Consider the following 26,885-nt stretch of genomic DNA (forward strand, 5'->3'; position numbering starts at 1 on the left):
GGAGTTGTACAGGCATTTACAGTTAGTTTTGCATATTTTTCTTTTTCTTTGCTTTTCGTTTGCTTCTTTCGGAAAGGTACTAAAAATCAGTTGAACTCTATTATATATGCTAGTTACTTTCATCTCATTATTTAAACTATTTCTTCGCTTCGTTTCGTTTTATAAACAATAAGTGTCGCTAAATGCTAGACCTTAAATTCGTTTTTTTTTTTTTTTTTTTTTTCTTCATATTTTTCTTAAATGTTCTGTTCGATTGCATTTGATCTATGAGAAACTAGTGCCGTGTTTTTTTTTTTTTTTTTTTTTAAATTGGTTTTTTTTTCTGTTTTAATATAAATTTTTATTTGTTGTTGATTTTCGTAGGTTTGTTAAAAATTCAGCTCGCTTTACTATCATATGCATTTTTCACTACCTTTATCTTGCACGGTGATATATACTAGGTATACATATACATATATATTTATTTACAGATTGTATTCTATAAGTTGTATCATTATCATTATCATTATCATTTCGTTGGCATATATTCGACGCTACATTTTTGCTTAGATATTCGACTTTAGCTAAATTTTGTTTATGTTTTATTGTTTGTATTTAAATTTTTTCTTTTGCTTTAATATCTTTTTACCATTTGCTCAGTGGGTTTAATTGTTCGACGCGTTGTGCTCTCCATATAAGGGAGGGGCGGGTTCTAACACAATTTACGGTACCATACGATAGTGAGTACTTAACACTGCTTTATCATATTTTGTATTTTCTAGTTGCATGTCCGTGTAGAGTTCAATAGCTGTGAATGATAACAAATAAGAAGGAAATATTTAATACCAAATTACTCATTATTTTAATATATAAAAGATCTTAAGAAGTTGAATGTGTGTGTGTGTTTTTTTTTTTTTCATAATAAAATAAAATTAGAAATATATACCTTTATTTTACATAATAAATAATTAATATATTTTATATACAAAAATAAAAAAATAAAAATAATAATAATAATAATAATAATAATAATATATTTAATAATTAAAAAAAGTAAATCCGTACAAAATTATTGATTTATAATAAAAATATATATCTTTTATAAAGTATCCTTAGAACTTAATACATTTTTTATAGTTAGTAAATTTATTTTTAATATGTTTAGGAAATTTTAGAAACAATATTATTATTATTTTTTTGTAACTTCTATCAACTATGATTCTTAAAGAAAAGGTTTCTGAAATTTCTGGAATATTTAATTGCCTATTTAAATCATTTCTCAATTTCTATAATTTCAACTTTTTAATATTTCTAAATTTCTATTTCTGAGTTTCTGTTTCAACATCTGAACTCACCTCAAATCCATTTAATATGGGGTTTTCATCAATGATACCACAGCCTGTTGTTTTGTGTACGCATGGCACCATTTGCCAGCGGGTTGGCCGCTGCAGGTGCCGTTCCAATTCCAACTCCAATTCCAATTCCATTTCCATTTCCGTTCGTATTTCCAGTCAATTTTGTTGCATTTGCAGTGGTTGTTGTTGTTGGTTGGTTAGTCGAAGCTTCACTGTTGACATTAGCGGAGCCAGCTTTTAGTGCCGCAGTTCTGCTCAGATGCACGCCCACATCGTCGGCGGGCGAGTGTCCCGTTAGCGTCGGCCTCTTATAATCGGGAGCAGCGCAGCTTGCGGCTTCTGAGTTGCCCACGTCGCGTGTCAGACGCAGCGCCTTCAGATGCTGCCTCTGCTGCTGCTGCTGCTGCTGCTGCTGCTGCTGTTGATGATTGTCGCGCATCGATGTGGGATTCTTGTTGTATTTGTTGTTGTGCAGCGTCAAGCTATATTTGGGCTTGGCGGCCAGTGTGTTGGTGCTGCTGTGGCCGCTGCTGTTGCCGCTGCTGATGCTCAAATGCTGCGGCTTCTTGGGCATGGTTGTGGCGGCATTGGTGCGCTTAATGCCGGCCAGATCGCTGCCAGCGACGGCTGCCTCCGCTGCTGCCAACTTGAGCGAAGCTTCGAACTAGAGATTATCAGGATAGCTGCGGAAATTGTAAGTTCTGGCGCGTTGAAATTCAGCTGCTGCTGCAGCGGCAGCCGCACTATTGCCACTGGTATACGGATTGATCATGGGCGCTGTCGACTGGGAATTCATGGTGCCCATGCCATCGTCATAGATGCCATTCAGCTGGTCCTGATTGCTGTGGCTGCTCTTGCCGCCGCCGCTGCTGGCCGTATTCGTATTGCTGCCGCCGCCAGCCGAGCCGCCCTTGATGGGCTTAAATATGGCCGTGGTCGCATAGTATTTCTCCATGGGCGGCGGCGGCACCGTGGGCGGCCTAGGGAATATGCTGCTCAGCGGTGGCGGCGGCGTTCGTCGCACATTCACATAGCCGCCGACGCCGGCGGCATTGGCCATTTTCGAAGCCGGCATGTAGTCCTGCATGTGGGGCACGGCGTAGCCACCTTCGGGCACATCTGTTGGTCGCGGGGGAGCGAACGAAAGAGACGCAAAAGGATTTCGCTTAGTCAGGCAAATGGCAAAGGTGGAAAGGTGCGTGTGCATGTGTGTGTGTATGTGTGTGACATGTGTCTATGCGTTTGTGTGTGTGTGGCAATCGCCGCAAAAATTTATTTGCATTAGTTGCTGGCGGCGCCATATTTTATGGCTCGCAGCGGAAATGGGCGAGCCCAGGGAATTGGGCTTTGGCTTTGGGGTTTGGGGCTCTGTGGCTCTGAGGCTCTAGCCATTTGGCATACACACCTGTATAGTCTGGCGTCATATTACATTGTAAATCATTAACCGCTGCGTAACCGTTCACGCCGCTCGTATACATGTTCACATTGAAGGGCTCGTGGTAAAGGCTGTTCTTGCCAATGGAATCGTTGTCGTCGACGCTGGCCTGCAGAGAGAAAGAGAGAGAAACAGAGTTTTTAATATAGTGCCAAAGTGGGGGGTATATAGTTATATATGTATGTATGTATGTAAATTATGTGCGAGCTAATGGCGTCTTTGAGCTCTTTAATGTGTTTAGTTCGCTGCGTGTTTAATCAATGTCTAATGTAGGTTTGAATGCATTGAAGCTAAACTTGCTTATTTAATCTTAAAAAACTTAATTTAATACTATACTATCATTTAGTTTTCATTTTACTTAGATTTTTTTTTTTTTTTATTGATCTCATCTCTAAAATATATAAAATTTAAATTTAAATGATTTGAATATAATAAGCAGATCAAATAAAAATAAAACTCAAATTAACATTAAAATTAAAATCAAAATTTGAATTTCAATTAAATATAAATTAGAAACATTCATTAATTAATGAAACATTTTTTTGAGTTTTGCCTTAACTAAATATTTCTTAAAAATTTCCCTATACTTTTTAGCGATATAGGAGCATACATTAATTTTATATATTTGATTAATATATTGTAAATCATGAAAAAATAAATAATAAATAAATTAAATAATTAATAAATAAATAAATAATAATAAATATTATTATTAATCAAAAATCAATACAAAAGTAATTATTTATAATAATTAATATTGATTAATTACTAATAGCCAAAAAAGAATTATCGATTAACTAAGATGAAAGTAAATTGTTTAGTTAACTTTTGATTCTGATTTGTTTAGTAACTTTCTGATTAACTTGATTCGCCTTAAGTTTGCCAACGCAAACAATTTTCTAAGAGTTTCCGTAAACTCAGTGTTACATCTATAAATGCTTCTTTTCCTTCAACAAATTTTCCAAGTTCCATCAAAATTCTATATCTTTTATATGTGTTTTTTTCCAAGAAACATCTTTAAAGAAATTGCCTTAAAGCAGTTGGTTTTGATGGCCTCTATGAACTGCGCACACTTCCAACTTTAAAGTGTTACACAGCCGGCACTTAAGCTTAGCACCCACAAGCTGGGCCAGCTGGGAGGCGAGTGCTGGAGCTGCCGGACCCAATGGGAAGCCGTTGAAAAGTTCTATTAAATAAAATAAATGCCGCTCGGCGTCTGGTCAAGTGTGTCCTGTGTCCTGGCTGAGGACGTGGCAGCGCCACGCTACATTGAACAATTATGTGAAATTCGAGGCAGGAATTTGTTCGCTTTATATATACGTGTGAGTGTGTGAGCGTGTGAGTGTGTGAGTGTGTTCATATATGTATGTGTGTGTGTGTGTGTTTTTTTCTCTCACCTTAATGCTATTGCCATTGGGCCGATGCTTGTCGACATTGCCGCCCAGCGTGTTCGGATTGAAGCTATATTGGAATGCGTCGAGCACATTGCTGCCGCGTGCTCGCTTCGTGCGTGACACGATGAACAGGATGATGGCGACGAGCAGTATAATTATTGTGGTTAGAACAACAATGACAACGCCAATGAAGTTCGCCTCGTTCGGCTCCTGATCGATGGGACGCGGCGCAATTACTGCAAAACAAGAAGAGAATACAAATAATCGTTAAGCGACAAGGTGAATCAACAGAGGACGCCAAATGCAAAGTGCAACAAATGGAATTGCAATGGAATTAAAAGTAAATATTGTTCAACTAAAATAATTAGCAAAGAGGCCGAATGAAACAGAGAAAAAAAAATTAAAATAAAAAAATAAAAAACAACAGAAAATTGCTAATTGAATTTATCAGGTGACGTTGCTGCTTACGTTGTGGCCCATTGTTGTAGTTGTTGTTGCCGTTGGCATCAGTGGCGCCGCCGTTTGTGTCGCCGCCAGAGTTGCCGCCGTTCAGCTTATTTTTGCCATGTTGATTGTGCTGATAGTCGTTGCTCTGCAAAGGATATTCGCGTGTATCCGGCGCGTTGCCCGGCGCATTGTTACGCTGCTCCTGTTCGTCTGTGAAATTTCCCATAGCTGGCACTGCAATAGAGAAAAGGAGGGAGTGAGTAAGAGCGAGTGGTATACAGTTATATGAAGTGCCGTTTGTGGCATGAATCTTCAGCTTCATCTTCAAAAGTTGCCGCCATTGCGCACAGCTGCGCTTTCATGATTAGTTTTTTCTACTACTTCTTCGCCTTCTTCTTCTTCTTTTTATGTCGCCCTGCACACCTTTCGTTCCACTTTAAATTGTTTTGCTTTCGCTACGCTTTTCTTTCGAGACCTCGAACGTGTTCATTTCCTGTCCAACCTTTAGGGTTTCTCTGTTTTGTTTTTTTCTTTTTTTCGAATGTCTCGTCTCGAGCATTACTAAATTTTTACAGATGTTTGATTTGAACGCGTGTCTTATGAATATGCATGGTGTTGTTTTAATGATCTTGTGCATATGGCGCGACCATATAGATTCTTGGCCATAACTATAACAGTTTTCTTTTTTTACCTACCCAAAATGTAGAAAATCTACTATGTTACCCATATATTATGTGCTATAGTAGTATTGTTCACTTTTCGCTTAGGTTTTGACACATTTTTAGCTTTCTCTTTTAGTCTAGTGACTAGCCAAAGAAGTAGTAGTGCTGTAGCAACCCTATATCTTGAGTTACAATAGGTTTCTAATGCTATGGAGCATGTTTTGTCTAAGGCTTAGCATGCATATTATGATTTCTAAATGTCTTTTTCCACCCTCAGTTGAGTTGTGCTCCGGCTTAACAATCTGACAACATAAACATCGCCAGGCTGACCTTATTCCCAGGGCTATTCCGCTTATTAGCTCAGATCTGTCAGGCGCTGCTGCAGGCCGTGCAATACCAAACACCTGCTTGTCAGGCCGTTCACTTTGATCTCTAATAACCACCGGCGCACAGGCTTAGAGCATATGGCTCGGCGCTGCAAAGTGTTGTCATTTATCTTGGCTCAACATCTTGAGGGCATTAGAAAACAAAGAAGTAACGGACGCACAACTCCTGCCGAAGGGGATGGGGACAGCTTTTTGCACAGAGACGACGCCTCCGGCTAGCCGAAAAATGCCTTCTTGAGTGGGTGACCCCGTTTCTTCAGACAGTAAATGGCGTAATTACTGTGAGAAGTTGTTGTTGCTGCTCTTGTTGTTGCTGTTTTGAGTTATGTCGCCTGCTCGGACAGCAGGAGCAGGAGCAGGAGCAGGCAGCAGCAGGCAGAAGGACACGAAGCACTACGGCTAGGCATGCGACTGAAGTTTGTGCTTGGCTGCCTTTTGTTTCGCCTATGCCATTGTCCTTGCTGTTGTTATTTAATTCATTTTCCTTTTTTCCTGCTGCTGCTCGCTTCCTACTTATAAAGGCATATCTTGCATCTCTCGGCTCTCAGTGGTCGTCATAAAACGTTTAAAATAATTAAAATATTTCGAGCCACATTTATCACACACTGTGCCAGGGTTAGCTGCTAGCACGAATGTAATGGCAAACATGCCGCATATCCTTTTTTATTTTCGCATTTTCTCTTCACTTTCATTGTTGTTTTTTCTCTCTTCTTCTTCAACTTTTTTTTTTTTTGGCTGCTGTCGCATGCCCTTTTATAACTAATTCTCTTTGTGTGCGTGTGTGTCCTCGGGGTCTCTATTCTCTTGCATTGTTTTTGGGCCTTTGTATTTTTAGAAACCTTTAAATACAACTCCATAAAGAACAACAACAACAATGAGAACAGCAGCAGCAGCAGCAGCAATCACCGCAAGCAAATCTCACAAATTGGGGTTAAATCTCTGCAGTGGCTGATAAAAATATACGCACACACTTGAAAGATGCTGCCCCCTCTCTGTCTCCCTCCTGTCTCTCACCCCCTCTCTCTCTCTTTCTTTTTGTCAGTACGTGCGTTTCTTTTGTTTACCCTTACCCTAGTTTTGCCAGCCCCTTCTCATTGTACTGCACAAAAAAAAAAAAAAAAAAAAAACATCAACAACAATGAAGAGTGAAAAAAATAAAAATAAGAACCAGCTAACAGCTGGTTGCTTGTTGCTGCTGTGGCTTCAGCTTTGGCTGCCCCCCAAGCCCCTCGCGCCCCGCCCCTCGTCGGCCCCCCGCCCGCTCTACCTCCTTGTGCGTGACAAATGCGCCGTGGTGCTTGTTACTCGTCATGTAATTGCTGCCAGAGCAGCGCAGCATGTGGTGCAGCCGAGTTTCGGTCTGCCTAACGCTCTGTGGTTTTTGCGTTCTCGCATATCCTTGGCTCAGCGGCACAGCTGCTGAGACATTGAGCACCACCCAATTGGATGAATTTCCCATTATCCACACACACACACACACACACACACAAAAAGTGCCTTGTAATGCGTGCTAAAGCACTTGAAGTAAACGCTGATCCGCTGCCGATTTTTTGAGTGTCAAAACCTTTGTTGTGGAACCCTAGTCCTAGCTATGGGTATGCATTTCTAGAGAACTGTGATGATTGACAAAAAAAAACTTGTGGTAGCATAATAACAATTGTGCTTGATGTCATTCCAATCATTTATGCTTTGACTCTTCGAATCCGGTAAAACTGAATTTCAGATTAACATAAAGTAGTCGAAGACTGAACTCAGGTGACTATTTTAAATAAGAAATAGCAAAAAGTTTTGGTACTTACTAAATTCGTTAATTGTGATTAAATAAAACGGTCAGCCAAGCTCTTGGGCAACCAATGAATCGATCAATCGATAAATATCGAGCAGAATATATTTTTAAGTAATTTTTTACCGCTTAGGACTCTGTCTGCTTGTTAAAAATTTATTTAAGCTGCCTTTAAAGCTATCTCTGAGTTTTCTTCAACTTTTTCAAGTTTTTAGATCAACTTTAATGAAAATGTATTAAAGTTGTGTATATAAAAAAAATCTAAATTTCTATATTTTTAATGTTTTTTATAAAAAAAATTTACTTCTAATACAGTGGCATTGAATTTATGAGTTCTTTTAGTTTTAGTTATTTTCTTACTGTTTTTTTTTTTTTTTTTTTTTTTTTTTATGAATAAAAAAGTTTTGCTTTCCATTAAGTTAATATTATACGTTTGAACTTTTTTTTTAATTTTTATTGGGTAAAAAGTAATGAGCAGATTAAATTTTTATTTCACGTTGGGACAAATAAGCTGTGAGCCACAGTATGTAAAACGCTATAGGTGCCCTAATTTCAGGTTACATGATTTTAAAGTATTTAGCATTGGTGAGTTTATAACAGTCCCGAATTTTATTTTAGGATTTCTCATATCTTTAAATAAATCAATATTTAATCTCATTAATTTTGTTCTATTATATTCCTCCCTATAATAAAATTGATTTATTTTACTCAATTTCTTAGGTTTTTATTGCGCATTTCCTAGCGACCCTCTTTGATCCTGGCATACCTTCATAAACTTATCAAAGAGCAGCTTGCAATATTTTCGTTATATTCGTTTCCTTTATTTGAGATTTCTATGTCCCTACAACTTTCTTCCTGTTTCTATTCATTGCAAGCAAACGCATTTGATATTGAACTATAAAAATCTCAGTTAGGGTTTATTGGCGACTTCCTTCATAAATCCATTAAGCCTACGCGCACCGCCATCTGTAGAAAATCCCCTATTTATGCGGCACGCTCTATTTGACTCATCAATCAAATGCCGTTGGCAGACTGACTGGGTTTTCATACCCTACTCATTTTCACACCTACCGCGCATGGATTTTCCATTCGCCGTCTCCCCCCTCCACACTGAATCAATGAATATGAATGATCTGCTCGGTTCAGTGACCGATCCTAGCGATGTTAACAGCATTGTTGCCCATGAACAATTTGTGCCCGACCCCTCGGCAAATGTGCCATGAAAATATTGTCTAAATATCTGTCGAGGGTGGGATAGAGCCAGGGGCCGGCGTACGGGGGTAGCCTAAATCTTTGTCGAAGCATCCTTGCACTTGGTACAATTTAATCAGTACTGGGACACGCTCGGCATTCATAGGAAATGTAGCTGAAAAATGTCATGCATCTGCATGCATCCTGTCAGTGCTTGCATTGTTATTTAGGGGGTTGCTGCTACCCCTAAGCTCGACCTGCTGCTTGTTTACTTTTGCATGCGGAGGGACCACAGACAGAGAGCCGGGCCCAACGAGTCGGAGACCCTTCATTCCGTTTCATGGACTTTGGGTATTTTATTGACTTTAGCCTCCCCACACGAGCCGCCTAAACAAAAATGAAAAGCAAAAACCAAAAAAAAAAAAAAAAAGAACACGGAAAATTGTCCTAAAGAGATTTTCCCTTTCGGACCGCTTATCTCGCCTGTCGCTCCATCTCCATCTCCATGTCTGTCGCATTGTTGTTAGCCGAATGTTGGAAAATGTGTTCTGTACTCCCGTACTTTTTCCTCTCTTGGGCTCGGGCAGTTTTTTTTATCCCTATCCACCCGGGCTAAGTGTAATGCATTGCACTTTGTAGTAGTTGCTGTCGCTGTCGCACACTCGAAAGTGAAATGAAGCTGAAAAATGCATTTGCACTCGCGTATGCAGTTTCTTCTTTTTTTTTCTCTCCTCACTCGACACAGTATGCCAAATGCAATTTTCGGGCAATTTGTGCAGCAAGTTTAGCATTTTGCCATTTTTTATTCCTTTGCTTAGTCACGTACTTACCGGATATAAAACTGATCTCGGATAGCATAATCCATTTGACAGCAAAGTACAAATTGATTTTCAGATATTTGCCCACACGGTGGTGCAGCTTAATCGTAACATCTCGTGCATGATCCATTATGGTATCGGGCATATAGGAGAACTGTACGGGCTCGCCAGAGAAGTAGCGTCCACCAATGCTAAAGAAGACTTTGGCATGGACAAAGACCTACGGAAGAGATGGAGAGAAAGTAAAATAAATAAATAAGTTAAGAGAGAAGAAGAAAGCTAAGAAAACTAATTCTAGTAAGTATTTATTCTAACTTATACGAGTATTTTATAACTTAAGTTATAAAAGAATCGTAAGATAACTAGACAATAAAATTATATTATATGCAGAATACAGGAAACTTTGAAGAAGTATTGATAAAATAATTTGTTCTCACTTTAATTTGGATAAGAGCAATTACAATGTAAACTAAAAATTTAACTCAACCTTTCCAACTGCCCCGAAACATCAATAACATGCTTAAATAATGCCTTCAAGTCCAAATTGCTTTCATAAATCATATGGAATAGGACCGTCTTTGGACTCACCTGAACATCCTTGGTGTACATGTTGTTCGTATGCAAAATGATGGCGCTGAAATTGCGCACCGTATCGAATTCGAAAACAATTTCAACGGGTTTACCCATCAGGCCTGGCGTATCATTTCTCCAGCCAATCCATTCATAGCCTAGAAAGAAAAAAAAAATCAAGCAATAAAATATCATATATGATAGTATATTTCAATGAAATGTATCATCATTCTGTGGAACTAAGGTTGTTATTTCCCCCACAGCAATAGGGCAAAAAAAAAAAAAAAAAAAATCAATAGGCCAGCCCGGCGGCAGGCACATATGCTTCGGAGTGGCATGTAAAGCTATTTAAGCCAACCAAGTCAATCGCACATTGGGGTGAAGTTTTTCATAGCCCAAAAAAACAAACAAACAAATGCGCACGGCAAAGCCCCACATAGTAGGGGGTGGAGGGCTGCGAAGGGGATGGAGCTTCGTAACTAGAAATTATGGCCAACGCGACATTCAAGCCGTTTCTTTCCACTCTTTCAGCTCGCATGGCCCTAATTTGGGCAGCTGCCCGGCGTGCTCAGAGAGTGAGAGCGAAGCTAACGTGCACGGCTTAACTTAGCTTAGCGACCCCAGGAAACCCATTCAAGTTACGCTGCATAAGTCATGCAATATTAGCTGCAGTCGACTATGCTAACAAGCTACGAAATTATACAATTTCAATCTAGCTGCGTGTCCACATATCGATGGCAAATTACGCCAACTGCCAGGACATAATAATCGTATCGAAAATTGCCATTCAATAGTCAACGATGAATAATGAAGGTCTGGATTTTGGAAAAATAATGCGCTAAAAACTTTTACACTAACACTGCAATGTTTGTCTGTCTGTCTGTCTGTGTGTGTGTCTATGTCTGTCTGTCGCGACGACGACTGCATGTCTAATTGTCTGTGCGAACTTTTCTACTTAAATTCGCACAACGCAAACTTTTCAATAATTTCGATTATTGGCCATTCGCCAAAGCGCCAGCCAAATGGCAAAGTGGGATAAGTGTGAACGGGTATGTCCTACTGCGTAATACTCGGTCGAGCAACAGGCAGATGTAAAAGCAGAAAATGTTTAATAGACTTTTGATTATATACGGATACTATTGAGTACTGAATCTACTCAACATTCTATGTTTTGATTAGAGCAAAGTCTATGAGTATTGTTAGATATCTAAGATTAGATTGGACGAAAAAATGTACTCAAATATTGCGGTATTATGAAACAACTCTGAGTGTAAATACAGTAGGATCTCGATAATTCGCAATAGCAAGGGGATCATTTTTTTTTTTTTTCGATTTACACACAATTATAGAGAACGAATTTCTTTCAAAGAGATCGATTTTTTCGATTTGTCGCAAGTTTTCGATTTACCGGGGTACAAATTATCGATACTCGACTATATATGCTTTCAATATAAGGCAAAAAGGCTAGCTCTACCCACACTCCATATGTTCATATAACTTGTTCACCCTAGAGTTAACCAGTTCAGTTATGAACAAGTAGAGCATCACCTATAGCTTCAAGTAATATATTCAAATATACAAGTCAATGGTTGGCTGTGGAACTGGCTATGTAAGATATGCTACTTTTATATCTAATTATATTATATCTATATCATTCAATTCTAGAATCTTAAGAACCAACAAAAGAGAATTTTTTAGTCAAGCTAACTCAAGCTGGCCTCGACTTACAACCAATATACTCCACTTCACGCCGCTACACTCAGCGGAAATGAATAGTCAAATATGGAGAGTGAGCGAGCAAGAAGCGGCACAAGTTGAGAAAAAATCGAGACTTGTGCAAATTCGCAGTTTGGCAGTTGTGAAGTTTTGCAGCAGCCACGGCGCGCCGGCAGCGCGGAAATGAATGCCAGCGTTGCCATAAATTATCAAATATGCATAATGTTTACATTTTTAGAGGCGCGCATAGTTCACAGGGTGGTTCAGTTGACTTCAGTTCAGTTCAGTTGGGTTCGTTTCTGTTTGGTTTCGGTCGGACTGAGTGCGTTTTCTGTTTCCGGCCAAGTTTGGCTGCGACGCCAGCAAATAGTCCATAGTTATTATTATTTATTTTTGTTTATTGTGTTGCGAGGCAAATTATTTGCTAGCCCCGAAACTTTTGCCTGGCTATGGCTCGGCCACGCCCTTGAGCATGAGCCGCCTAGCCGCGCCCCCATTTGGAGCCCACAGACGATGCTCAATGAAGTGAACTTTCGGCTCGGTCGCCCTGTTTTGGAATTTGCCTTATGCTTTTTGCTGGCGGTGAACTTTTGTAATTATTTGATGTTAATCAGTTTTTTTCCCATTGCAATAAATCTTGGAGTGTATGTGTGTGTGTGTGAGTGTGTGGGCGATTTCAGCAACTAAAAACAGCCCGATTTTTGGGCTAAATATATGGAGAAAGTTTGCAACGTGTTTATGTAGATGGCGAACCTTAAAAAAAAAAAAAATAGCAGACCCCAGTGAACTTTTAGCCATCGCAAGTTTGCCTAAATACACAAAAGGTTTAACTTTTTTTGGTGTGGTTAAACTTTTTTTTTTTTGTGTTTAATGAGCAAGGTGCGTCTAAGTGAAATATTTGTTTATTTATGTGTCTGATGCAGATTACTGCATTTGCAATATATAACTTTGTAAGCTTTATGAACGTAACTTTTTAGAGTCCAAATATGCAAGAGGATGCTAACTGAAATTAAAGTTTCATTTAAGGTGTTTAGAAAGTAGAATATCGTTCACTTAAAGATTATGGAATATTAGAAAATCTCTTGCAGCATTAACTGTATACATGTAATACGTAACTCTTTTCAAAATTTAATTCGAGTAATCAAATAGAGTCTTTAATGTGTTTAAAACTGACTCAAGGCTATACAAAAATGTTAAATAGCTCAAAATGTACCTTAAAGGGCTCTTAATTCGGGCTCTTAATTCTTTGAGGTCATCGATAAAGTCTATGACATGTATGATCAAGATTCCTAAATTCTAATATTAATTTTTTTATTATTATTATTATGTTGTTGATTATAATTACTTGAAGAAGCTGTTCGAATTTTTACTCTTGCAACACATTTTCTCTGATTAATTTAATGCTAAGCCCCTTTTTTAAAATATTTGAAATTTACTATATTTGAATTTTATTTAATTTATTGTCTCTTTGTTTACTAAGTGGGAATCTTATTAAACTTATTGCTGTTTTTTTTTTAAGTTTAAATTTTAGAGCTCTTTAAATATTTTTATAAAATATAGATAAACTTTATATAAATTTGATATTATTTTTTAACATGGTCAATATCGACTTACCTTTGCCAAAGCCATGTATATCGGTGCGGAAATTGTCCTTGCCCTTCTGTCCGTCCACCAATTGACCCAGGCCGTCGACATAGCGATCGCCCTGCTCATTGCCATCGTAGGTCTTGTCCGACAGATCCACCTCCATGCCACGCTGCACGCCTTTGGGTATGCTATACGAAACAATGCCCTCTGCAAATAAATGAAATGGAGAATTTAATAAAGCGACGCAGTTCGTGGAAAGGAACAAAAACTTGAAAACCTTCTTTCTAAGGCAACATGAGACGCCTACACGTGCATTGAGACAGAAACATATATCATGTATAAAGAAATGTACTATATATATTCGTTCGTCACGTCACGACTCGTCACGTTTCGTGTCACGTGACACAGACAAACGAGTGACAAAGCCTCGAGTTTGTGTGTTTTTCCGTTGGGTTTTTAAACTGCGGTAAATTTTAAAGTTTTTCCCCCACTTTGCAAAAGCTGGCAACAACTTTGTGTAGGGGCTGAGCGGGGACTGAGTAGGAGTTGAGGAGGATATTGAGTTACTTGAAACATAATTTCGTTTTGCGGCCACTTTTGTCTTTTGTCTGCTATTTGGTTTCTGCGGTTATTTTTAGCCCGAGTGCGGATTGGGGGAAGTTTACAGTTTACAGTTTTCTGAATTGGGGACTTCAATGTTGCATGTGTGTCTGTGTGTGTATAAATATATATATATTTGGCTATAGTTTTTCAATGTCAAAGTCACAGCGGCTGACACACAACAAAAACAACTGAGTCATGGTTTTTGTGGCAGAGTTTATAAAGTGTTTTGATGTTTGCCCAAGGATTGCTACAGCTTAAATACAGAGAGCGAAAAAAAAAAAACAACATGAACGTGTTAGCTAAGGGCTTAAAGAACAAACAACACCTGACGCTAATTACCGGAGAGATAAGTATATACAAAACAATTACAGTTGTATCGACAAAAAAAAAAAATAAATAAATAAATGAAGGGAACAGGAACAGGAGGAGCAACAACAATTGCTCGGGTTGCCAGGGCACTCACTCTAATTACACACAAAGCTCAGGCAGGGTAGGCAACGGAGAGAGAGAGAGCGAGAGCGAGGGGAGGGTTGCCTGCCTAATTTACTAGTATTTCTATTTGGACAGTTGAGCTCGTGGCACAAGCCAGGACACACGAGTTAGATAGATAGACAGGACACGGCAGTCAAAGGCATTTTCCAATAATTACCAAAAATCACATAATTATACATAATTACGAAGCGCAGGTTAGACGCATTGAACGCAGTCAGACAATTGAGCAGAGCGGAAGAAGGGAGGGAGGGAGGTTAAGGAGTGGAGTAGCTGCAGAGCAGCCTGAGTTTCATATTAATTATTATTTAATTTATTTACAATGTGTGGGCAGTTGAACAACAACAACTACTACAACAACAACAACAACAACGAAATGAAGTACATATAAAAGCAACGCCACACTTAATTACAGAAATTAGGGCAAAGTCCTTGTCGCGGCCACTTAAGCGCAGAGGCCGAGAGATAAGCCTTCATTAAACGAGTACACGACACATCCACATATACATGTACACATCCACATATATGTATATACTATATAGTATATGTCGTATAAAAAGGCATATGGGTTATTTAATTAACTGCAAAGACATTTAAGGCAGCGCGTTTTACAATTGCGTCGCGACATCTTTCACGCAATGCCCACATGTAGCCATCGGCAGCCCCCTTCCCCCCTTCCCGTACCCCTCGTCGCTTTTGGCTGGAGCCTTTGGCCACGGTTTGGGGCCACATCCACTTAAGCCCTGTTATTCGCGTGCTCACATGCGATTTTTATTTGCGTGTCGAGTGAGCGAGAGACAAGATGGAAACTGCCCAAAAACAAAATAAGGAAACAAAACGTCGTCCTCGCAGTGCGTGCAGTGGCTGGAGAAAACAAGCCAAAATCGGGCGACTACAATACACTCTATATATATATACATACCCAAAAAAAAAAAAAAAATATATATATATATACATGTATTTATATGGAATGTAATTTGCTTCCCTTTTGCCAGGTCTGGCGTCACGCAAACGATGTCTGCAAACTTTTGCTGATGAGTCAAATTGAGCAGCAGTTGAATGCATAAATGAATAAATAGATACTTAGTCGGTCGACGAAGCTGGCTAACCTACAGCATTTTCCTTGTGAGCTGAAATTGTTTTCTGTTTTCTGTTTTTTTTTTTTTTCTGGGTTAACAGATAAGCAGCAAGTTATCAAAAGGAGGCAGAGATGTGGGACCAAGCAAAGGCCATGTTAAACTCATCTCTGTTTTGGAGTTTCCTCAGCTCTACATCAAGTGAAAGTTATCCAAAGAAGTGGAACAGCAAAGTTGAGGTAAGAGAACAGAAATTCTTTATGGAACTATAAATATAACGGACAATCGAAATTGTAATATAATATGTTATATTATATTTAGAAAGCTCTTTAAGTAATAGACAACAACAAATTCAATTTTAGAAATCCTTTCCTCATTTGAATTAACATTGGCTCGAATTATGAGCACTTTCTTTAAACCTTAATTAAAAAATCTGACCAAATGAAACTGAATTAATTTCGCTAAAAATAAAATTCATATGCATATAATTTAATATGATTTCATTGATTAATATGATTTTGAGCAAACAAAAACAAATTTGTTTTTTTTTTTTTTGGCTAAATTTTAATTTTTAAATAATAAAAATAAGTAAATAAAATTGGCCAAATTGGTGAATAGGTTTGGCTAACTTTTTAAGAAAAAGTTTTAATTTAAAATGTACGATTGTCAAAAAATATCAAATATCATATTGATATTTTTTCAAAGCATAAAATATCATCGATATGATATTTTAAAAGTTTTAGCTTAGGCTTAGCCACAGTTCATTTATAAGCCCCATTCGCTTATCAGAAATCTCTTTAATACCCATTTTAGTATATTACACGATTTAAATGCCAGCCTACACTCGTTTCTCATTTTTCGTTTTCCACCAAACTATTTCACACTCTTAACTGATACGGCTGCCACAGTAAGCACTCCTACACAAAGACCAACGATTAAAGCTCAGCTTTCAATTTACATAATGAACAGCCGCAGCAACAACGAATAAAGAGGGTAAAAAAAAAAAAAATCTTAGCTAAAGCGCTCATAAATTATGCAGCGCTCATAAATCTGGAGCTCAACGCTAATCAGTTGTTGCATTTATAATAGAAAATAGAAAAACCAAATCAAATGCACTTTAGCCAAGCCGAAATCGGCATTCCAAGGGCTAAGCTGTTGTTAAATCGAAACAAATTTGTATTTAGCCACGATGTGAAATCAGAGTGTGTCACTTGGCCCGAAGATAATCTGCAGCCATGACGTGACCAGAGACTCGGAGTTCCCTCTCGCCCTACTCCAGTTGGCCCATTTGTTTATAGACGGCGCTTCCAACCTAGGTGCGGTCGTCTCGACCGCTCGTCCGTCCCCCTGGCCGTGTAGGTGTGTCCATTGATTTGCATTTAAATGCTGAGCATTGGAAGTCGCGTTGCCAGAATTTATGGCCACAATCTATAAACAATTATGATTTCGAGCTAAATGTCTATCGATCGAGAGCGACGCCGCGTCCAGCGGAGTTTTGTCAATGCGCTCGTTACTTGGCAGCTTTATTGATTTCCTTGTCTGGCACTTGTCTAGACCTCCCATAGCCCACGACAACTTATCTCATTTAATTTGCATATGAAATGCGCTCGGTACATCTAAATTCCCCATAGCAAATCACAATGACTGTCGAGGGGAGAGGGAGGGGGAGGGAGGAGGGGTGGGGGGTGTCGGTCAGCTTGCATGTCCAATCCCCAATCGCACTGCCACTACCACGGCCATAACCCAGCTCCCTAATTCCTTGGCAGCCATGGCGCTCAACCACTAAAGGGCGTGTGCATAGTTTTGACCCCAACACAAATGGCGCCAGTTATCGGGTGGCGCCCGTTGCCCAACCGCCCGCACCGCCCTCGTACGCCCGCACCGCAACTCCAGCCGTCGTGCATTGCGTTAATTTACGGAATAATTTCGACTTCCGCGCTTTGGCTTAATGCCGCTTGCTTCCCGGCCCCAGGAGGAATAGCCCAAAACCCAACCTGGTTCTGGTCAAACAAATTGACATTAGGCGCGCGCGTTGCTGTTGTTGCTGTTGTTGTTGTTATCGTCGACTACCTGGAAATTATAGAAAAATTTGTTTGTCCAGACTAGTTATAGTTGTTGTTGCTGTCGCCGCTGTCGTCGTTGCTGTTGTTGTTGTTGCTTGTGCACTACTTGACAATTGCGTGCAAACATCGACAACAGTCAGCCAGACGACAGCAGCAACAACAACAACAACTACAACTACAACTACAACGAGAACAACTCGCACTGGTTGTTTGCTGTTTTGGCCTGTCGTCTGCATAGTTTCTCAGCCCCATCTGGATTTCTGGATTTGGTTTCGGTTTCTGGGCATGGGCACAACCAATGTCTGCACGCGATATTTCTTCTTCTACCACACCATCTTCTCTGCTCTTTTCCATTTTTTTTTTTTTTTTTCAAGTACATTTCGCATGTTGCAACAAATCAACATTGCGTGGTAGCGCTCATGTGTTGGCCAAATGTAAAGCAGGCAGCGGGTCTCCAAAGGTGAAAGAACCAGAGGAGACACGAAGGAAGAAAGAAAACTTGGCCGGACTAGGAAACGCCCTAAGTTCTGTCGAATTGAGTTTTGTTCCTGTCTAAACTATCAAATATACGAACGAACGAACGGACGGACGGACGGAGAGACGGACGCACACAGGGAGAGACAAACTGAGGATCAGATAAGCATACGGACTGAATCAACGGGCGTACAGTCGAATGGATCGATGATCGGTTGGATGCATAGGGAAAGGGAAAAGCGAAGGGCTAGATCGACTCAGCTAATATGATGTAGATGAACGTAATCAAGAATTAATATAACTACTTTACAGGGTCTGCCACGCCTCCTGCTTTACATTTCTAGAGAGCCATACAACCCGACTTCCCATTTCCAGTGATTCTAGGGTATACGAAAACATAGGCGCAGTCATTACCATTGGATTGGATTATGCGGTTAGACTAATACGCTGACCATAATGTCATGTTTTCCTTCAGTGGAACAGCGGCGATAGGGTTCTCAAAAGAGAGAAAGAGATAGAGAGACGCGGTGTGACTGGGAGTGAGGGAAAAAGAGAGAGAGAGAGAGAAGGAAATGGCGATATCGCAGAGGGAATTCACAATTATGGCATTTCGTTTAAGGGCGATAACTCGACGAATTACATCCAATTTCCAGTTAAGCAAGACTTTAAGTACTTTCAAGCTTAAGCTTTAAGTTAAGAATTGAATTTTATGAAAATATAAACTTAAGGCTAACTGGCAGAACTTTGCTATCGCCACACTCGATGAGGCTAAATGACTTAAGCTAATGGCTAAGAGCATGCCAAGCCTTATAGGCAAAAAATGTTCGCATAGTTTGTTGCCTTGGTATGCCGCATCTGAAGCTATGCTAATGCACACATACATACACATACACATACACACACATTCATACACACTCTCTGCTAACTACACACTTAAGCCGCTTTGGCTGGCCTAATAGACAGCGACTAGGCTCGGGGCCCTGGGCACTCCTTGGTAGGCGGGCATTGGAGCGATGATAAATTAACGCTGACACTAAAACTCTGTTAGCCTTTCCGCGCTATCATTGCTCATGTCGGCTTTTTATCGCACTCGTTTCAATTCGCCTCTGGACAGTAGTAGCAGCAGCAGAAGAAGAAGAAGTACAAGAAGATGGGAAAGACACAGAAGCAAACGACTCACCTTCCCAGGGACAGCCAACAATCTCGGCTCGCAGGCAGACGGTGCGATCGTATTGACCATAGGGATATATACGTATCTTCGAGGCGAATATAATCGGCTGCAGTGCGTTCTCCACCTCGCTGTACGTGTTGATGTTGCCCGGCAAGATCTGTGGAAGCGAATGGAACGGATAAGGATTAGGATTCAATTGGGCTTGAAAAATAAATCAAAGGCAGCTGAACATCAAGAGGGGGTGGGGTGCTTACCTCCTTGCCCTGTGTGTTCTTCCAGCGCTGCCATTTGTCGAAGCCCGGCCGCCAGTACTCGAGCACATAGTACTCGGTGTACTCCTGGCCCTGACCCTTGCCGAAGCGACCCTGCGTCCGTATGGCGGTTATCACGTGCGTCTGCAGCAAGTCCACCTGCAGATATTCCTTGAGCGCATTCGATACCATATGCTTGGGGCACCAGGCACCGCCATTATTATCGGTTTTCAGTCTGCAAAATAAAGGAGAAAAGAGAGAAAAAAAAATAAAACAACAACTTTATTAATTAGCCACATGCAAAACGGTAGCTGCGCGCCAATAACCAGTTGCGCAGGAGCTGCGCTTGGCAAAGCAGAAACAAAATTTCTTATAAATTAATTGACATTAAGCGTTCGGCTGGCACCACACGCCGTCGGAGATGGAGCCAGAGTCAGCGCCAGAGCCAGAGCCAGAGCCAGAGCCAGAGCCAGAGCCAGAGCCTCAGCAGCCGCAGGCTGTGAGTCAAAGTCAGCCACAGAGTCTTAGCCACACTGACGTTTGTGGCCCCAATGGTAAGAGGGAGGCCGCTGGAGCCTGGGCCGAATGCCGTGCTGGACGTTTGTCTGGCAGCTCGTCTCGTTCGTTAAGCTGCTGCGGTTTTCCACACAGCAGGATGTTGTCTATGTAATTAAGGATTAATTTAAGTTAGACACAGATATGTGTGTGTGTGTGTAGCTCCCTGTCTCCCTCTCTCTCTGTCTCTCTCGTTTGCTCTGGCCTACACGCCCTCCCGCCACTTTAATCAATTTCGCCTTCAGCCTCGCTCGCTCCGCCTGGTATTGATATGTTAACCACTACAAATACGTTTTTCGGTTTATATTTCAATTAAGTTTTACATGCTTGATTGCATTTTGGGGCCTTAATGTTTGCCCATTATTCATCGACTGTGACTAGGCCTAGACCCCTCTGCTTGACTCCAAGCAGCAGCAGCAGTTGTTGTTGTTGTCGTTGTCTCTTTGCAAATTGCTTCATTTTCTTGCCACATCTGCCGGCTGCCGTCTGCTGTCTGCTGTCTGCTGTCTGCTGTCTTCTGTCTGCTAACTGCTGGCTGTACCTGTGCCAGCAGGTTATTGAATTTGATTGCAATATTTATTTAGTGGCCGACATGCGTTTAATGCATTTTTGCAATTTGTTATTTATTTACACTGATGCGTGTGTGTGTGTGTGAGCAATTAGTAATATCTTCCGCATCAATTGAGCGGCTTAGGCAATTCTCTGTCTCTGTGTTTCTGTAGTCATCAACTCGTCCTTTTTGTATATTAATTACGATTCTGCTCCGACTCTTGTCACGGATATTTAGTGATTCTATGACTAGCAAGGAGTTGGAGTCATATTATAGTAAAAGAATACCCCTTCTACTCAGCAGATATTCTATATGACCTATAGTTATATAGTTAATTCAATAAGTAAGTCTATAAGTCTGCAAATCTGTTCCTAAAAAGCTTTATATTTCTCTTTATTTTTTTTTTTTTAGGCTTCTTGCGTATCTAGGGGATATCAGCTTTCTCGATCTATATAAATAACACGGTTTGTTGTTTATCTCCAGAGCATAGTCAATACTGTATCCTGCCTGCCCAACTTAGAATATTGTATTGAATTTAAATGTCTACTGCGTGCACCAGGATCACCCTTACCCCAAAACATATATTTATATAGGCTTCGACTAATATTTAGTTCAAATTGCACGCTCTTTCTTTAATCATTTCTTTTCTATGTCAAATCATATGGTACTTAGCTTCCAGTGGAAATCCTTTCTCCACGACTTTTCAATTTCTTACTTACACAAATACATGTAACCAATATACTCTGCTCATTCAATAAAGAAGTAGTATACTAAGAGCCACTGTAAACACCCTTTGCTCCCCTGCAAACACTGCTCAAGAATCAATACAATCTGTTCTCTCAATAGAGACTGAGCAAATGTCGTGTGCTCTCATTGATACAAACAACAACGAATATACCCTGCTCACTCAATAATTGAGTGGTATAGTATACCACTGCAAATGCCCTTTGCTATCATAAACGAACATATTCAGAGTCTATAAAATTACCTTAAATACTCTCCTTCATAATATTCTTCATTCCACAGACACTGCCCAAGAACCAATATACTGTGTTCACTCAATAGACAAGTAGTATATAAGACTATGAATACAGACACTCACTCAATAAACGAGCACAATCAGAGTCTCTAGAGTTGTCTCAAATTCTCCTTTGCATATTATTCTTCCTTTGCTCTCCCACGAATCAATATACTCTGTTCACTTAATAGACAAGTAGTATATAAAAGTATGCCTTAAATGCTTCATTGCATAATATTCTTGCTGGCCGCAAGCACTGTGTGTGGCTTATAACACTTGCCGGCCATTACCAACTGCAATTACTTTCAAGTGCAGAGATCAAAGTTGCTTTATTAAAAAAAAAAAGAAAAACCAAACAGAAGAGAAGAGGAGCGAAAAAAAGAGAAGAAAAAACCAAACTGAAAGAGCTTCCAGAAAAAAGGTCAATTTAATCATCATAAAATTGCTTAGATTTCCTTTGGACCGCCTCCTCGCTGGAGCAGTAGCGCGCTCTTGTGCAAATAAGCCAAAGGCAGAGGAATCGGAGTGAGATACGTATAAACATCATTTAAAATGCTAATATCCGCAGTTATGTGCATTTCAACTTGACTTTAATTATTGTTATTGCCAAAGTTAACAATCTGCCCCGTCGTCGGCTGCTCATTTCAAGCGGCTGATGGACTGACTAACTGCTGCCTGCCGGGCACTGGACTCCGACTTGGACTCGGACTGGCTCTGGCTTCTAATCAAGCGCACTCTCTCTCATTCCCTTTTCTGCTGTTTTTTTTTTTTTTTAATATGAAAGAGGTTGTAAATTTAATGGCCCCTCGGCTGTTGGTCGCTGGGCGAGGTAATGAAAATCAAACAGCGCCAACTGTCATTAAACTAATCTTTGTAATTCAATAGCAACAGACGACGACCAACATGGACAACATCGTCGTCGTCGTCGTCGTCGTCAACGTCAACAGCATCAGCGTTCATGTTCGCATCCTGTCGGCCCTCCGGATCTCTCACAGATCTCTTTGGGTCCATTGCTCAGTAAGCAAATGCGCGTGATTTGTTTTAAGTGCACTGCTTTTTTTTTTTTTTACTCTTCCTCTGCTTCTTCTGCTCCCTCCTCGTTTTGTAATGAATTAGTTTAAGTTCGTTTCGAGCTGGTGGCTTTTGGGCTAGTTAGCTGCCTGGTTAGCTAAGTGCACGGCAGCCACAAATTATAATGCTGCCTGCACTTTTGAACTTTGCAGCATGCAGAGCTCTGGCTGGCTGGAACTTTAGTTAAGCAAATTGCACTGCGCTTGATTGGACTTGCTGGGTGGTAAAAGAGTCACACAGAGAACGAGAGAGAGAGAGAGAGAGAGAGAGAGAGAGAAAGAGAGAGAGGAGGGTGGGCGAGCAACACGGAAGAAAAAGACAAAAGAAAGTTTTAGCTAGTTTGAAGAGTTAGTTGATTTCGCGCTGCAGCAGTCATTGGATTAAACCCAACTCGAGTTGGTTAAAGTGAAAGGCTGCCAAGGCAACTAAGACCTTACCAAGAATTCTGCACAAAAATTTCAGATTCAGCAAAGGCAGGCAAACAGTAAAGCAAAAGTCTTTCAATTTCAAGTTGAGCATGTCATTATTTTTGGAAAATATTATTAAGTCCAATAGCTTGTGCTGCTTGAAAAGGAAGAAGCTTCAGCTTTAGAGAAGTCCATAGTTTTCATGTTAAATTTGCTTTTGCTTACTCATTTTATTTACTAGAGTAAAAAGTGAATTCGAACCTCCAATATATGTATATGAATCAGTTAATATATTGTAATATTATTACAATTATTAAATTTACTTATTATTAATTATTAATTTATTAATCCATTATTAATTTTATTTTAAACTTCTTTTATATAATTATAAATTATAGTTGATTCAAGTTTATATTATTTATTTTTACAATTCCTTTTATATATTTTTCAAAAATTTCCATAGAATTTAATATATACATTTTTATTAGCTTCTTAAATCATTCAATGCATTTCTCAAAATCGTCAAAGGCAAACAATTACAACTATTTTGATTAAATTTTTTTTTTTTTTTTTTTTTTTATATTCCGTTTTTTTTATAATCTATTCTCAACATCAACATCTTCAATTCAAATACAAATATTTTTTTTGGAAACTAAAACTAATTGAAATGTAAATAAATTATAAGCTTAAACAAAAAAAAAAATAAAATAAAAAAAACAAAAAATAAATAAATAAAAAAAAGACAAACAAACAAAATCTCAATCAAACTTCATACTTAAGACTTGTGCTAAATCGGGTTTTCTGGCAGGCCAACTCGCCTGCAGCAGCATAATAAATACATTGCTTCAGTTGGCATTAAATTTCGAGTCACTTAGCTGCCGCACCACATTGCGCTGTCAATCCACAGGCACTTTGTACAACGTGCACCGGCAGAAACCACCGCAGCACGACCACACTCAGGTGAGTGAGTCAACTGAACCATTGGCCAACAGCTAAAAGCCCGCAGAGTTGGACAACAACAACAGCAACAACAACAACATATCAAATGCTATGTGCAGACCTTAACCCCAAGCCCTGAGCCCAAGCCCAAATCCCGACATTGTCTTTAGCTTTTTGTAAGTTCAGCTCTTTAGTAAAAATTCCAGTTAATCTGACTTGGACAAAAACAAAAAAGGAAAATAAACGAAGCAAATGAAGAGCGGCAGCGGGAGCTAAAAAAAAAAAAAACATACACATATATGTATGTATGTGTGTTTGTATATATGTATATATTGTTTTGTTTATCTCAACGTGCTCATCACGCATCGTTTTGTGGCTTTACTTTAGTGCCGCCATAAAGGGTTAATGTTAATGATGCCTTTGTGGTATCCGTCCGTCTCTCCGTCTCTCCATCCATCCATCCATCTGACTGTCTGTCTGTCTGTCCATTTGTCTCAGTGGCAGCCAGCCCTGCACTTGAGTGTTTTTTAAGTGCATGTCTATAAACGCAGACGCAGCGAATTATTACTGAAAGCAAACGCACTGAATCTGAAGCTGAATCAAAATCAGAATCGGAGTCTGTGGCAAGGAGTACCACACATACATGCACATATGCAGTGTTGTTTGCATTGATTTTGCCGTAACTCACGTGGTAATTGACATGTTTATCGCTTGAATGAGTGCTTTACTTTATAGAGATATGCGTACATATATAGACCATATAGTTTGAGCACTGATATCCTATACTAATTATACAGCTCCTCAGCTGATGCTGATGCTGATGGTGTCATCAATCATTTGCAATGAGCCAACGCAACGCAGGCGATTGCAAAACTTCCGCCCCAAAACTCTTGACCCGCATTGCCTCACACTTCCCCCGGACTCGCAATCGCTGGCCGTCGGCCATAAAACTTCAATTCACAAGAAAAATGCGTCAATAAAAAGTAAACAAAAAATTTAAAAAAAAAAAAGAAGAGGAAAACCTCAAACTAACAGAAAGAAATCACTAAACTCGTCTAGCCAGCTGGCAAATGCATTCATTTCATTTGATTTCATTTAAGTTTAGTTTAGTTCAGTTCCCTTTGGTTTCTTTGCTTCTGCTGCCCTTTGTGTGGACCGCCTGGATAACCGGTTTGCGGTTTGCATTGAAATTGCATTTAATTAGTTTAGTTGGGGTGCGAGGGAAGGGAGTAGGTAGCCAAAGAGATAGCTATTAAACGGTTGCTCGTGCTCTATTGCATATTCATGAAATGAGTCCCATAACCCAATATCCGATATCTCCCAAAGCGCGCTAGAGTATAAATATATATATATATATGTATATGTATGTATTTCTCTCGCACTGATATGCAAAAACTTTAGTTTTTATTTGTTTGGTATTTTGATGATGGGCGACAACTGTTTGTGTCATAACATAAATTTGTTTTGCTTTTGTTTGTGTTTGTGTTTGGTTTTCTTTTAGTTTTCGATTTGACGCTTCTCAGATTTTGGAATTTCGATTTTATAGACTCTCTGTCTGTCTTATCGCACTAATGAAGTTGTCTACTAAAGCTTAGCAATTAAACGAACACGCTTCAGAGTTCATAATCATCTGTGTAGTCAGAGAAAGACAGAGAGAGAGAGAGAGAGAGAGAGAGAAGGAGGGATCAAAAGAGAGAGAGAGAGAGAGAGAGAGAGAGAGAGAGAGAGAGAGAGAGAAGGCAATTGCGGCAGCCGAGGTTTAAGTGCGTGTCAAGCTGAGAAACTTCTCCCAATTGAGCAATAAAAGAACAGTTAAAGAGGCATTGCTTAAGCAAAGCAGAGTTTCATTAACGACACAAAATTGAAGGAGAAAGACGAAAATAATAATGTAGAATATAATATTGTATTTAATAATAACAATAAGAAAATTCTTTCTAAAAAGGCTCAGATTCATTCCAAACAACGATCTCTTTCAATTCTAAAGCAATATTTTAATATTTGCTGTTTATACTGCAATACTTAAATTTTATAAATATTAACATCTATATTCAGTAGTGTTATTATTTTATTACATATATTTCAATTCACAATTTATTTTCATGATTGTCATAGTAACATTATTCATATATATTTTTTAATTTAATTAAATTTTAATTTTCAAATTTATAACCAATAGATTGAATATATATTTTTTATATTTTATTTAAAATTTGTTTATTTATTTTGTTTTGTATTTTACTTTTATTTTTATTATTTTTACATTATGTTAAATGAATAAGTTTTATTTATTGTTTTAAATAGTAATTTCAATTTATAATATATGTAGTATATTCAATTCATTTTTTTTTTAGTTAATTAAAATTTTTAATTTGTTTATTTTTGTATTATTTATTATTATAAGATTTTATATATTTTAATGTATCTATTTTATTTTTTAATAATAATAATTTTCATTTTATATATTAAAATTATATCTTTTATTCATAAATGTATTTTATTTAATTTTCTTATTATATTATATAACTTGAAGTCATATATAATTTATTATTGTATTTACTTTATATAAAATAAATCAAATTTCCGCAACTCACCTTGCATGTTGTGGTCCAACAAAGCCCGTATCATGGGCTGAGCTAGCTGTGATTTGAGCATCTGTGATTGCGCCCGATTCCATGCCCAGAGGCACATTGCATGTAGCTGCAAAATAGAGACAGACGAGAGAAAATTAAAAATTAGAAAAAAATATTAGAAAATCTCAAAGAAATAAAAAGTACTTTAATTAATGATGGATGCGCTTTGCGCATCGTCTCATGGACCGCAGCATACATCAGAGACGAGCTAAAAGTAAATTTAGCTGTGCCAAGTGAAGCTGGGGCAACGCCCATTAAATCTATC

The 26,885-nt window shown here is 39.0% G+C and overlaps 1 protein-coding gene across 1 annotated transcript in view; it reads right to left on the bottom strand.

Annotated features, from left to right (window-relative positions):
- Positions 1 to 325: 325 nt before the first annotated feature.
- LOC6576699 overlaps positions 326 to 26,885 on the bottom strand; it is a 48,903-nt gene continuing 22,343 nt past the window's right edge. The window contains 11 exon segments of the mRNA XM_002002651.4: positions 326 to 787; positions 1,335 to 2,453; positions 2,740 to 2,878; positions 4,167 to 4,399; positions 4,632 to 4,844; positions 9,463 to 9,670; positions 10,039 to 10,178; positions 13,351 to 13,530; positions 19,209 to 19,356; positions 19,454 to 19,685; positions 26,582 to 26,687. Of these exon segments, the coding sequence (XP_002002687.2) occupies positions 1,363 to 2,453; positions 2,740 to 2,878; positions 4,167 to 4,399; positions 4,632 to 4,844; positions 9,463 to 9,670; positions 10,039 to 10,178; positions 13,351 to 13,530; positions 19,209 to 19,356; positions 19,454 to 19,685; positions 26,582 to 26,687 (2,690 nt within the window). The 3' untranslated portion in view covers positions 326 to 787; positions 1,335 to 1,362.

Source organism: Drosophila mojavensis, unplaced genomic scaffold (genome assembly GCF_018153725.1).
Source record: "Drosophila mojavensis isolate 15081-1352.22 unplaced genomic scaffold, ASM1815372v1 contig_36, whole genome shotgun sequence".
Classification (NCBI taxonomy): domain Eukaryota; kingdom Metazoa; phylum Arthropoda; class Insecta; order Diptera; family Drosophilidae; genus Drosophila; species Drosophila mojavensis.